Raw genomic sequence first — 15055 nt, 5'->3', positions numbered from 1 at the left:
ATAATTATGATGTAAGGAAGTTCCATTTCTCAACCTGATGTTTTCCTTTCTATAGATATATCATATTCCTCCTAATTAAAGTCAAATGAGTAGCAGAAAGACAAGAAGAATGAAAACAATCAAGCGAAACTTGTCAGTGGCTACTTCTGAAAGATTCCCACAGACTCTTTCAGAGAGTTCATAACACACTACGTAATATAAACAGCAAAATAAGAAATCTAAAGCACTCTTCATAAACTACAGAATGAAACATTGAAATTACTCTTATTCCTACTTTGACGTGTTCTGTTTAGTCTTAGGTGCCTCTCCAGGAGAAGTCTGATTCCTGTAAATGGAAATAAATACATATTCAAATTAATGATGGCTTTGGGATTCAATACATACCGACAGTGCAGCCCTGCACTGCCACTCCATTTACATGGCTATTCATTTATTATTAATGGTAGGTTAGTGAGTTTGTTTCCAGAAGTTTTACGTGTATATTGTCACAATATTTACTTGCCAGTTACGTGAATTGAGTCATTATCTATGCAAGAGATATCTGTATCTTCCTATTTATGGCACCCAAATGTTTATTTCTTTGTTGTCTTTATTAACTTTTCTAATGATATTGCTCATCCTTGAAGGTATTGTTTTTCATTAAAAAAGACCAGGATGAAAAATTCTATGGCTGTAGTTTTTCCAGGCTACATGAGGCTACCCTAACTTTCATTAGAGGGCCTTGCTGTCCCAGATTGTGCTCTTTCCTAATGAACTATTTTCAATACTAATAATTCTTCTACTAAACATTAGAAACACTAATGCTGTCATACTGGAATAACTAGTAGAATAAGTCTAATATTAATTAGTTCTTTCATTACTTATATATTAAATCTAGCATTGTAGCATTAGAAAACCATGAGCTGATCAGTGTATGCATATAGAGATGCTGTAAACTTAGAATACTAGTATTTATAATCCATAATTCCAAAACAAGCAAATAACAGGAGAAATGACTACAGCATGCAGTCTGAGCAATGATTTACAGATATCATGTTAGTTCTGTGTTTGGGAGTTCTATTAATTGAGTTTTGTTCATTATTTCTAACTTTTAATTGGACTTTTGAGAAGCAGAGACATGTTTCCAAGCAAGAAACCAAATGAAGGAAAAACAGCTGGCAGTGTTTTAGAGGGTCCTGGTTCTACTCAGGGCTGGTTCTATGTGTTCAGAAGACGAGTAGCATAACTTGGCAAATGGCAAAGCAAGCCCTGTCATGCTGTCCTGGACAACATTGTCCATGGGCATATTTATACTACCCTAAAGTGTGATTTCTGTTAATTAGTTCTGCAGATTGGTTGATGTAGTTAGCTCCAATACTGATAGCAACAAAGCTGCTGCTGTTCAGGCTTCAGCGAAGGTTATACCAGGACCCTGTATATATTCTTGGTGCCTAAAGCCTGAGTTGCCATTGCTTAGCAACTGTCAGTTTCTAACCAGATTAAAGTTACACATGCTGTAATCACTCTTAATAGAACAGCATATGATATCGACCAAGTGTGTGTGTGTGTGTAGGAATAGAAGGCTGAAGATGGACACAAGCAGTTAATCAGCTTGTGGGAGACAGAAAACTACAAAAGTCAGCTTGATAGCATAGGAGGTCCTGCCTTCGCTACCTACATGATGCAGTAAAATTTGGAGTTGGGGGGATGCGGTGGTGGATTTGAGTATTAGCATCTAGTGGGTTTTGTACCAGTGAAACCACTGCACCAAAATAAGTCCTGTTCCATTTCTTTAAAACGTGTGAAGTTTTAATCACTGATAATTCCGCTCTTATCCATAAATCCGAAAACTTTAGATGAAGTTACGTGGAGAAAAGTTCCCTTCTCCCTCCTTTTTATGGAATAAGCTGTAAAAGAATATCCTCATATTTTTGCATTTGGGTGTTGCAAATGATGGTTATTTCAAAGTAAGTGGAGAGGATATGCAAACAGCTACTGGTCTTATTTGGAGGACTGAACATTTTCTTTGTTCTGGTCTGAACAGAAAACTGTTTTCACCATCACAGGACTTGTCAGGATCGTGAGTTTTCAGAACCACAGCAAAACTGTGTGCTGAGTTGACACTGGCCAGCAGGCAAACACCCACACAGCTGCTTACTCACTCCCCTCTCCAACAGTATGGGGAGAAAATAGAAGGAAGGTGAGAAGACTTGTGGACCAAGATAATGACAGTTTAGCAGAAAGCCGGAGATGCATGTGCAAGCAAAGAAATAAGTAATTCATTCACTACTTCCCCTCAGCAGGCAGCCACTCCCTGGAAAGCAGGGACTCTGCACCCATGATGATTACTTGGGAAGGTAAATGCCATAACCATAAACATACCCTCTTTCTCCTCCTCCTCCTCTGTATGTGCTGGCATGAAGAAAGCAAGCTCCATCCCAGCCCAACTCAGTAGAAACTGAAACTTTTCTTTTTTCATTCTTCTTTTTTCTGCTTTATTTTTTCTTTTCTTAATGAAAACCTGAAGATGGACATGGCTGATGGTGGCAATATGAGGAACTCAAATACATACTTCTGCTTTTTCTATTCTACTTGACATTACTTGACTTTTGGCATGCAAAATCAGTCTCCCTCTGTCTTAACAAATATTTACTTATTTGAATTAATTTAAATACCTCCAACAGGAACTAGGAAAGATCAAGACCAGAACATCAAGATACTTTAAGTGCTTCAACAGTGTGAGGACTTGCTTTCTATCCCCAAACCTGACCTAGATAAAGTAACAACTGCTGACAGCTGCTTCTCCTAAACTGAATCAATGTCGAAATTAGCAAGTACTTCTAAGGCAACTTTCCTCTCCCTTTGATTGGAAGAGGAAAACTTCATCAAAATTTATAAATTCCTGGAAAAAACCCTTATGTCTCAATGAGTTAATATTTTCTAATAGAAAAAAAAAAGGAAAAAAATGAAAAGCAACAACAGAAACCCCAACAACAACAAAAAAAACCCTAGCTTTATTTATCTGTCAAGGAGTAAGTCATGTTAAAATTCCTCAGGAAAGCCAGAAGTGTGGGATGCATACAATAAGGCATGCTCAGAGGTTATGTTTTGAATAAGAACCTGCAGTCCCGTGTACAGCACAGAGCATAGCCATTGGTGCTTCCGTGGGTGATTATCCATACTGATGTCCTGAGGGAGATGATTCCACATATAAGGACTGAGGGTGTAGCAGTCAACTTTAACCCATTAAATGCTTTCAGTGGTAGAAACTGATGGCTAGAAAGTCATTGACATACTTTTCCTGCATCTGTAAATACATAGTGTGTTTTCAGTGCCTTTGCCATTTTCCTTTGGTTTGACTCAAAGTTTAACCAACTGAAGGTCTTTTATGAACAGACTGCCTAATTCAACTCAAATTAGTTTTTTGCTCAGAGTCCGTAGAATGAATACAAAAATTATAATACTTTCAAAATAAAGTGATTAGTGATCATTAAAGCAGCAGTCAAATGCAGACAGCATTACAGCTGCATAAAAAAATGGAACTGGAATCAAACATTACTACTAATCACTCCCATTGTCCTGAAAGAGCAGAAATTAAGCACTGATTTAAGGTCATTTTAAATCCCATTACGGGGAGACCAAATTGCTAAAAACATGCAGGCCTTACTTATGGATTTCTATAGAAGAAAAACAGCTTTACACTCTGAAATACTCACAAATGTCCTTAGGAGATACCAGAATGACAGCCTAGGAACGATATCCAATTGCATGAGTGAGTAATGGATACATGGAGGCAAGATTCCCAGTACTCTCTTGCTGATGTGACTTCACTTAGATGGGGTGAAAAGCTGACAGCTTATTTTAAGTCTCCTTGCCCTTTCATTCTGAGACAACAAAGGAGAGGTAAAAGTTTGTAGTGATGGACACCTTTCCTGTGGGAATTGACAGAATTCGCTAATTCATTTTCAGCCAATGAGTTAGTCACTACCAGCCTGGACTTGATTTGAGCAGTGCATCAGAAATGAAAATCTCAGTATTCCATTTGCAGCTCTCTCTGACCTTTCTGGTGGCCCTTTATATGGCCTTGAATAAACAAAGATATGGAGAAGCAAAATGGGCCCAACAGTAATAATTTGTTTTCCATTTGTAATGTGATCTTGAAGACTCCTATAAAGCCTTTCTCCTCCTTCCCCTGAACATGCATCCATGGCTGAAATACCGCATGACTATATGTAGCATCACAGCAAACAGCAAATGTTTATGGATGATCTGAACCTTTATTAAAATAAGATCTTGCAAAAAATGGATTGCAGTTGAAAGATACTGTGTTCAGGGTATTGATAGTGCCCAAATATAACTGTAAATGCAATGATGTGCTAGTTCCCTCTCTATTTCATGTCTGTGATTTCATGTACCAGATCAAAGTGAAGGCCTTGCCACACCACTAGGTTGCTGTAGCTTAGCATCGTGATTGTTTGCCTGCTGAGCCTTGGTAACTGAACTTGTTCACACCATTATACCATTAGCAACTACAAGCTATGCCAGGTATTTTCATTCCCAGGCTATGACTTAACTAATTTGACTTACCTTATGGGCAAATGGAGAGTTACACCACCAGAGCTGATATGCTTAAGCACATTAAACTGTTAAAATTTGATCAGGTATCTAAGCTGTTATTATTAAGCACTTTTTTTGTTGAACTTGTCAGTTGTGTGAGTTCCTTCAAAGAGGAAGCTGGATGTATTCCTGACCATGTATTATTGCCAGGGCAGGAAAAGGCCAGGCTGACACCTATCCAAAGCACCTTTAGTGCTTTGGATAGTGCACATACAGAAGTAGAAGGAGACCACATGCATAATGTCAGTGACTTTGGCTCTGCTAGGGTATTTGCCCAGGTACAGACCTCAGTGAGAAATTCTTCTAGTGAACAAGGTCTGGAAAATATTTAACTTGTGTAGCTCAAGTAGGATTAGCAACACCTGGAAGAAATGTAGGTCGTCCCCTCCCAGCATAGCAGCTACAAACATAAATGCAGATAGCAAGGTGACCTGAGCAAATAGCATCCTTGCTGAGAGCAAATATTTGTGTTCAGTTTTTCAATTCCTTTTTAACTAATCATGACAATCTGACTTAATGTCATTTTGCTTTAAGCACTCAACTGAGGAAAAGAGGTGAAGATCCCAGCCACCCAGCATTCTCCTTAATCCCTGGGGAGGTGGGCTGGATCAATGTGATCAATGTGGCTGTGATCAATCCAGAGCTGCCCACTCCTCTGCATTAACAGTAGAAGACAAGGGTGCCCAGGCTCCAGGGTGCTTCAGTGAAAAGCCTGCTTGGGAAATGAATTGAAAAATTAATCTTTTGTGAGGTCAAGTCAGCAGACTTTGGGATTAGGAACTGGCCAAGCATCTGCACATCTTTTGCAAGATCCTAAATATTGGTTCTGTCCACCCCACGTTACACAGCTTATCATTTTGCTGGCCACACAAAGAATTGATTCTCCCTCTCTTTCACTGCTGTTTGTGTCATTGGGAAAGTCCAAATAACCCATCAGCAGCACAGGTTGTAGTCAAATATCACAACCAACAAACAGAGAGGTCCACCTGAACCCCGCTGTAATTGGTTGTAAAATGTAACCTGTCAGTGTGTCTGTATCCTAAGCAATCACAGAAATACATGCTATATATTACACGGTTTCTAGAGCAACCAGCGAGAACCCAAGGAGAGCTGCACCCACTGTGCAGAGTGCTAAACAAATGCATTAGTGAGAAATCTCTCTGTGGTGAGGTAGCTGGCAGAAGCCTTTTCTTTGTAAAACACAACGTTCCTAAAGCTGAAACTCTGTACAGGTCAGTTGCAAACAAATTCCTTTTTTAAGTAAAAATGTGGGGGGAGGGAAAAGAAAAGTGATTTTCTGTTGTCAAAGCACCCTGTTTTGACATTTTTAGAAGTTTCATTTTTCCAGCTTGTTGCTTCAGATCTCTTTTAACTTGTGCAGAAGGTCAAAACTGTATGGAATTATTTTGAAAATACAGAATTTTCTTCCATTTTATGCTCTCTCTTAACAATTTTATCAATTTTACTTTAATTCTAAGTTGGGATTTTTTAATTTGAAGTTGAAAATTGTTATGGGAAGGGAAAAGAGTTTCTTTGCTCTTCCTAATTACTTGCAGTATTAGTCATGGTATAACTATAACTCGGTAGAGAGTTATTTGGGAGTACACATGCATGTGCAAAATCTTGTGGTGAGCTTTAAATGTGACATATTACTTGCACTCAATAGTAATATGGCTGAGGTTAGAAAGAGGAGGAAAAGAAGGAAAGACTGGTAGGGGAGGGTTAAAAGGAAAAAGAAGGAAAAAACCTAAAAAAGATCTCTGAAGGAGGAGAAAAAGGTATATGGGACAAGGGAACTTGTTAAAGATGAGAAAAATGCAAAGGAAGCAGATGAGAGAACAAGACTTGCATTGCAAATACACGGTGGGGGGTGGGAGGTGGTGAGGAGCAGTGTTGGAACTAATGACCAGTTGCTGGAAAATACATTGAGTCTGAGGGGTAGATCTGAGCCACCAAGCATAAGTTCAGTAGTATCCATGGCACAATGAAAACGTAGGACAAAGAAATGAGGCATCCTGATCCATCACTCTTTGCCTGCTGCAGCCGCTCCAGATCCGTGATTCTTTCTAGGAAGAAACCTTGTTGTGGTTATTGCTATTTTTGAGAGGGGAAAATGGCTCATTTAAAAGGTCCTGGCATTCCATATCTGCTTAAATTGCCAAAAGGAAGCTACGTATTATATTTTATGTAATCCTATTTACTAAACTAAAAACCCATCAGCTGTCAGTCAAACCATACCAGCATTTAAGTGTTCACAGAAATCCTCACCAAAATTGGCTCGTGTAGGAGTGAATATATTGGAGCCCGCCCTCTGCTCTCTTTCAACCTTTCACATACAGAAAAAAACCCATACATATCCCAACTCTGGTAATATAGAGCTTCATCATCTAATGTCAAAAGGTCTTACGGAGGGTTTTCATGGCTGCAGCTACTAATAGCTAATTTCAGTTTCCAGTGGAACTGCTGGCTTTGCCCTCAGATCCCAGTGGGGTCAAAGGTTTTTCATGCTAAACGTATCCTACTGTGGTAGATCATGGTAACAAATGCAATTGTTCTCTAATGTTAAAAGATCTTATTTATTGAACATTTGGCAGATGGGGAAAGTGCTCAGACCTTCTGCCCTACCATAAAACACAGCTGTAAAAACAGAATGCCATGACCCACTAGTAGTAATTGTTGCAGATCTGGTTGTGGTTTTTACCAAACAGTAGATTAAATACATCATGAACGTACCTAGTTTTAACCTGAAAAGGAACAGATTACAAAACCTGTGTTGTGTCAAACATAGTTTAGTATTAGAGATGTCAGTCATTTTTAAGGTGAATCTTAAAGAAAAGTTTTGCCTCAAAGAGCATTTGAAGTATATTGAAAATAAAAATTTCATCTATAGTTTATTTTTTCTAAATGTCTGTTCCATTTTCCATGCATATGCAGAAGATAGAAAGAAGGTCATATCCAGTAAGACAAAGATCCTGTGTTTTCTTCACAAAGTGGGGACATTTTTTGTGTATTTCTAGGAGAGCTGTAAGCCAAGTTTTCTGACTCGTAGCCTCCTCTCACTACTGGATTTTGTCCTACACTTTGTCTTGGCATTATTCCTCACTCTAGTCCCTTTTAAATACATTTTCATAAAATTTCTTGAGGTATTTTAATAGACGCAGTAAGCATTTTATTTCTCTGACACCACAGTTAAGCCTTAACAGCTGTGCAAAATCATTCTAACTCTGTTCCTGACCTGCATTTTCTCTTTACTCTCTGCCAAAGCCCAACATATACTTCTTGGACCTCCTCAGGTGTCCACTCTGGAGGCAGCTGCAACTCCTTCCAAGAGCTGTCACAGCAGGTGGAAGACAAATGCATACAAAAGGCAGTTGTTGCATTTTACCTGGAGGGATTTAAAAGGATGAATACTGAAGAATTGTAGGAGAGAAGATCTAAATGTTTTTCTGGGGTATCCAGAAGTCTTGGGCTCACAAAATAAGTGTCATTATTCACAATAGTTAGCTAATATATTTTTTTAATATTCCCACTTTTTAATATTGAAGATTTTGGATTCCTTTCACAGATCCTGAAAAACAATAAAAGGTAAATGGCTCATTCAGGATCTTGACACAGTCATTCAGCTGTGAAAAATAGAGGGAGACAGGGCTTTTAGGATTTTCCTAGCCTGTTTGAAGCACACAATACACAGAGCTGTTTCTGGACACAATGTGTTATCACTGGAGGAGTTATTTAACTGAATTTAAATTCTAGAATGACTGAACACTTTAACACTCCACAGCATTATCCAGCACCTTTTTGCATTTGTTGATTGAAGAGGGGCAGGGGAGGGGAACTTGTGGATCTCTGGGGTAAAAAGGATAAGGCAGCTCAGAAAGGCTTCCAAGGAGAAAAACGACCCTGGCTGGCTCAGAAAAGGCTGCTGTGGGCAACCAAAGCCTTTCAGGGTGATCACCGCAACACTGGTAAGGCAACCCTTGTTTGTGGATGATTTCAGCTGCCAAAATCTGGGAGGCAGGAGTTGGTGCTGCCAAGACCAAGATGATCCCTGACAGCTTCTGTGATCCCATGCAATATATTTAATTTTATGCTTTCTCCAGGATAGGACCTGAGGGATACAGCCAGCTTCCTCTCCACGATTTCGTATGCTGTATGCCAGGCTACTTACTGTGATAGCATCCTGCTATCTGGAACTGTGCTACACAGAAGTGGACTTGGATAAAAATGAAGAGATCAGGAATTCCTCAGTTCTGCTCTTCAGGGGATAGGTTAGATTGTTTGGTTTTAGCAGTCTTGGTAGTAACCTGACCTAAGTAAATTGCTGGGATTCCTCAATATTTATTAGAGTAACATATAAGAGAAATGTGTTTGTGTTTGGAAAGAAAAACAAATTGTCTCTCTTGGGGACAACTTAATATGAAAAATGAATTCTCTAAGTTATGATGTGGGCTGATGAAAATATTATTTAAAAATGGAGAAAAAAGCAGAGAACCTCATCATGCCGCTGGAAAAACCTCTACTGTAAAGCCATTTGAATTTCTGGCTGCTGTATCTGAAATTAGCATAGCAAAGTAACAAAAATGTACACGGAAGAGTGAGAAGGATAGATTGATTCCTTGGTTTGGAAAAGAGAGGACTGAGGCATGAATATGGCAGATGTCTACACAGTTATAAAACGATGTATACATAGAGAATGGGAATTGACAATCTGTTTTTTTCTCACAACCAAAGAACTAGGGGCACCTAAATAAATTATCAGGCATCCTGATAAACAAAAAAAAAAATATTTTTCAAATAAAGCATAATTAAATTGTGAGGTGCATTGGCACGGGATGAGGTGGAGGCTATCAGTATAAATGGGCTTAGAGAAGATTAAATGGATCCATAGAGGATAGATCCATTGGTTGCTATTAAAAACAATGGTCTAGAATAAACTTCCATTTCAGGAAGTCCCTTAAGTGCTGATTGTGGGAAGTTGGAAAGGTATTCTAGGCAATCTACATATTTGCCCTGTTTCCAGCAGCATCTGCTTTGGGCCAATGCTGGAAGCAGCATACTGGGATGACCAGAGCTTTGCCAGATCCATCAGGAACACTTTTGTATGTGTGTGAGGGGAAAAAAAAAAGGGGGGGAACAAAAAAAGAGAGGGTGTGATGAGAAAACCAAAAGCAACTTAGTTAAACAACTTCCTCTTACTGGTAATACTTTTCATATAGGCCTCTTGCAAAGGAAACCTCAATAACCTTAAATCTTATGCTATCATCCTTTATTTTTACTTCAGTGAGAATTTTCCCAGCCCTGCTGTGCTTCTGTGTAGTTGTTGCTTACCAGCAGGCTATCAAAACAAGGCATGTGAATATTTTATTTGACAATACCGCCACCTGGACTACATCTGTAGTAGTAAATTAAACAGTGCCAGGACAAAGGCACAACATATAGGAATTTGGTCATGTGTAATGTTGGTTAGAGAGGTCCCTGTCACAGTTTTAAGTTTGGCCAATGAATTTTCACTGTCCCAAATAATTCCCAGGCTTGACTAGGGAGTTAGCAAGGGCAAGGGACCATTCCCGCTAACAGTTTGGATGGAGCCAGTCTGTTCTTGAAAACATGGCTAGACCATGCCATTTAGCCTCATGGCCAGAGAACAGGCTTTTGCCATGCCTAATTTACTATACAGATGTTGTGAGATTGGTTGGATGTAACATCTTGGAGATCAGGTGAGAAAAGGAATAGGTTTGCCACAAGTGATTGTGGCCACTTGGGGAAGGTCCAAACTAAGCCAATTAGCGGTCTCCCAGGAGGGGTGAGTGGCCATAATATCACCCAGGCATACACCCATTTGGTCATTTTCCTAAGCTCAGGATCAGCCTAATGACAGTCCTCAGTGATAAAGCGACCCTGTAGCAGGTGGGGGTTGTCTTGGCTAGGGTCAAAGGCTACCTACAAGAAATGCTTTAATTGGATAGCAGGCTAGTGGACTTCAAGGTACAGGAGATGTCTCTTCTAGATCTCCAAGTATTTCTAGTCTGTAACAGGGGATTTGATTTTTCTCAGATCATGGACTGATACGGTAAAAGTCCTGATTTCATACTGTATACACATTTTATGCTCTGTAATTATGTGATCACATGAATTTACACCTACTGTTTCATACAAACATTTTAGGCCCTGTGTTTTCTTTCATCTGTTGTCAGAGTTAATGTGCCAGGTGCTCCATAAGACAGAACTAAAAGAAAAACAGCTACCATAGGGAGCTTACAGGCTGTCAGAAAAGTACACATAGAAAAAGATCAGTGGGAAGTCCAGAGCAGGCCAATAATAAAGAAATTAAAATCCAACGAACTGTGTCAATTGTAGTTCAGTCTTACTCTCATATTGTGATGGAGAAGGCAGTTAATCGATTGTAAGTATTGCTGTTGTGAGCCTTTTTAAGTATGTGAGAAACAAGTCGGCTGAGACTGGAACCTGTTTTGTGGAGGGATAGGTTATGGAAGAAGTACAATTACAAGATGGAAACAGCATACTTGGTTATTAAGGGCAGAATGAATGCATAAAAAATGAAGGCCAACATAGTGGCATATCTTAGTGCAAAACTTTGCAGGTGAAGAAAGACTGGTAAGTCAGGCTCAGAGAGTAGATTGAGAGGTTAAAACTGAGAGGATAGAATTTGAAGGACAGGTAAAGTCATTATCAAACTGAGGAAAAGCAGTATTATCAGATGGTTTTTGTGCAGTGACTGTCAAAAAGCTCACTGAGACCACAGGCAGACAGGAGAAAGATAGAAGAGGGCATGTGTCCGTTAGCTCGTACGGGATCTTTACTTCCCTGACCCAGAACACAATGTGACATCCTATTGTTCCACAACCAAGGGCAGCTCAGGCACAATTCGGAATTGACCCCTAGAAGGTTAGCTGCATCCCCTTTACCCAAGTGTTACACAGATGTAATTCTGTGGCCTTTAGTGGTTTTGTTTTGGATTTCCTTTGGAAAACTGAGCAGAAGAGGCTAAAGCATTTGCTGTACTTGTAACTCATCAGGAAAATACAATACGCCTGAGCAGTGGCAGCAATCGTCCTTACAACAGCGCATGCTCTTGCCCAGATTTGGCCCATGCCAACCTTCCATGCGCTTCCCTAGGTAATGTCTCCTTAGAAGGGTAAGAAACAGCATAAGGTGGGGCACACTCCTGACAGACATCCAGCCTGTTCTGAGGACAAAAGCTGTGGCGTGCCAGATTGATCTCAGACATCGGCCAATGTAATTTTCCATTGTACATCTAGTATCCTCAGGGTCCAAAGAGCTGTCTGGATCTGTCAAGGAGTTTCCAGCTCAGCAACATCTGACATTTCCAAGCTTAAGTCTGGAGAACTTCAGCTATGAAAGGTTCCTATCCCAGTCTTGAGTGTTGTCTGTGCAGTGTTGTGCTGGAATGCATGACAGATCCATCATATTTGTAAGAAAGAAAATGAGATGCTACGTGTAAATGACAGTTTGTGCTCTCCTATTTATGCAGATCACAGCATCATTTTACCATACATTCAGCTTGCAGAGAAGCAGACATCTCTGCACTTTTTTAAAGTCTATTTTTTTACACTATTTTGAGGCCTGTTGAGAATGAAAACTTCTCCCACTGTTTTTTAGTTTCAGAGGCAAGTTTTTGCTTTTTATTTAGACCAATTTGTCATGCAGTAGTTTGTATATTGAGAAGGGATTTTTAACTAGTAATAGTGTCCCTTGTCTGTGGACTGTTTGTTCTGTGCATTGTTTAAAACCTTAAACTGTAAATCATTCTATTTTTATAAGCTCATCTTTATTTGCAATCCATTGCCCATCAAAATATTCCATACTAAGACTACCATTTTTCTCTATGTCAGCTGGCATAGAACATTCTCCAGTGGGCCCACCTTAAGCAACGGGCAAGCTGAGATATTATGACTCTGTAAGACAGAGGATGTGAATGACATAAGCAATGCACGCATTTTATGACACTTGAATTTCAGCATGGACAATAATCTGCCTGGCTTCATTACCGTGAGATATGAAGCTTGCTGCTGTGCTCATGAATGAATAATATGCTTTTCATTTCTGTGATCATTAGTAAAAATGGTAATTTCTAGGAAAAAATGTAAACTGAATAAATAAAGACCATGAGTGCCTGTTGCTAAAGGAATAACATAACTTTGAAGTACAGTCCAACCTTTGTAGTATTGCAAGAGCCGCTGGCCACTGAGGCTTTTAATTCGTTGTGCAAAATACAAAAACTGAACCTCTTCAAGGGCTGAAGCCTTGTCTGTAGCCTTTTGAATCACAGAATCACAGAATACTTCTGGTTAGAAGAGACCTCTAAGATCATCGAGTCCAACTGTTCACGCTGCACTGCCAGGTCACCACTAAACTCAGCACCACATCTACAGGTCTTTTAAATACTTCCACCACTTCCCCAGGCAGACTGTTCCAATGATTCACAACCTTTTCTGTAAAGAAGTTTTCCCTAATATCCAGTCTAAACCCCATCTGCCACAACTTGAAGCCATCTCTTCCTGTCCTATCACTTGTTTCTTGGGAGAACAGGTCAAACCCATCCTCACTACAACCTCCCTGCAGGCAGTTGTAGAGTCAGCCCGCAGCCTCCTTTTCTCCAGACTAAACAACCCCAGTTCCCTGAGCTGCTCCTCATCAGACTTGTGCTCCAGACCCTTCACCAGCTTCATTGCCCTTCTCTGGACATGCTCCAGCACCGCAGTGTCCTTCCTGGAGTGAGGGGCCCGAAACTGAACACAGTATATGAGGTGCAGTCTCAGCAGTGCGGAGTACAGGGGGACAATCACTTCCTTACTCCTGCCACACTGAAAAGACGGTCTAAACAATGAATTAGTGATGTGAATAGGTATAGCCATAAAATATAAAAAAGAAAGAAATCTTCATATTTAGGAAGTAAACTAATCACCAAGAGCTACTCATATACCTCATGCCAATTCATAAACCTAAAGGAATCACAAAGGATTTCTAAGTTCTTTTGAAACATTTGACTACTCAAAAAAGAATATGGCTTTTTTGCAGGATGGAAATTCTAACTTTTTTGTGCTTTGTGTAGGCTCTTCTAGACAACAGGCCCACTGTCACTAACAAATGTATTCATATAGGATAGCTACGAGAAAGAAATTAATTCTAATCCTAATTCTACTGGATAATTGAGGCAAAAAGTGATTAACCGAATTGTCCAAATTTTCATGGGCATTCTTATGGCAAAGCCAGAATCTGACTTATGGATCCCCTTGCATGACCTTTTCCTTTTATTTTGAAGAGTAAATTTATTTTCTTCTTTTTTTTTTTCAAACACACAAAACCCATAAATGTTTAGTTTAGCCTACCCCTAGCATTTTAGTCTAGTTTTGGGCAGAGCTTGTGAGAGTAATGCTGGCCTCTTCCAAGGGAGATGTAATGTTATGCATTTTATTTTCTTTGGATCATTCTATAAGTGTTTCTGAATATCTGTATATAATACAACTTCAGAATAAATTAATAACTTATATTTCAAAAACGACAAAACTACTTCAATGTAAAGCTTCTTTATTGGGAAATTAACAGTAAGATCTCCTTGTTACTTACATGAACGTAAAGGATCCCTCAGAATATTTTTGTTATAGCTTTCACTTGATTTGTTACTCCCGTGGAGCCGAATCAGAGGACAGACATATGAGTTATACAATATAGGCCGATCATGTGAGCAAAGTCTCCATGGAAACTGCCTAATTTGTGCTTTTATTTAATTAGAGTTGTCCATTACCTCTCCAAATGAAATTGAATTTAAATTCATATGCCAGTCATTTTTTAAATGGTGTATGACTTTTTATCCATTACTTAACAAGATCTCTAGAAGGCTGTATTTTAGCAGAGTGAGTTTATGTAACAATCGAGTCTATAAACAAGATGTTTATTTGATGGTTCAGCTTATCCAATATTCTTAACATCCTCAGGACTTATTTTCTATGCAGTATCTGTACACCCATTGTTATAAATTGTATATTCTTAACCTCACAAATTGTCAAAGCCAGGAAGAATAATTTGAGAGTATCCACATGAGTACATTCACTCATTTTGCTTGGTGTGAGATAATTTGTAAAAAATCATACTACAAATAAAAAGTGGAACCAAGACCGAGAAATCTACAAAATACATGTATTTGTTAAATGGAGCATTGAAACAGGCAAAACAGTGTGTCTGTTGACAGCTGAATCACACACACACAAAAAAAAAGCTTGTCTGCTACAGGGATTGAGGTACGCTTAAGAAAAGTTTGAGCTGACTCAAACTTATGGGAATGTCTGCCTGAGGATATGAGGAACACGAACTGATCTGAATTATTTAGAAGTCATCAGTTCTTGGTTGTGCACTACAGAAACATTGTCTGCAATGCCTGATTTTGTCTTTCTCTGAAGAGCTGCTGGTTGAATGTGTA

General features: G+C 39.2%; 1 protein-coding gene across 1 annotated transcript in view; it reads left to right on the top strand.

Moving 5' to 3' along the window:
- Positions 1 to 8413: 8413 nt before the first annotated feature.
- The window catches only part of LOC104498498 (disks large-associated protein 2-like), a gene marked incomplete at both ends in the record, with an annotated part of 21871 nt that continues 15229 nt past the window's right edge, over positions 8414 to 15055 (top strand). Inside the window, one exon of the mRNA XM_010141887.1 lies at positions 8414 to 8561. Within this exon, the coding sequence (XP_010140189.1) occupies positions 8414 to 8561 (148 nt within the window). The remainder of the gene's footprint in view (positions 8562 to 15055) is intronic.

The sequence above is a fragment of the Buceros rhinoceros genome, unplaced genomic scaffold (assembly GCF_000710305.1).
Source record: "Buceros rhinoceros silvestris isolate BGI_N320 unplaced genomic scaffold, ASM71030v1 scaffold3378, whole genome shotgun sequence".
NCBI lineage: Eukaryota > Metazoa > Chordata > Aves > Bucerotiformes > Bucerotidae > Buceros > Buceros rhinoceros.
The sequence above is the reverse complement of the archived record's forward strand: the minus strand, read 5'-3'. Positions and strand labels throughout refer to the sequence as shown.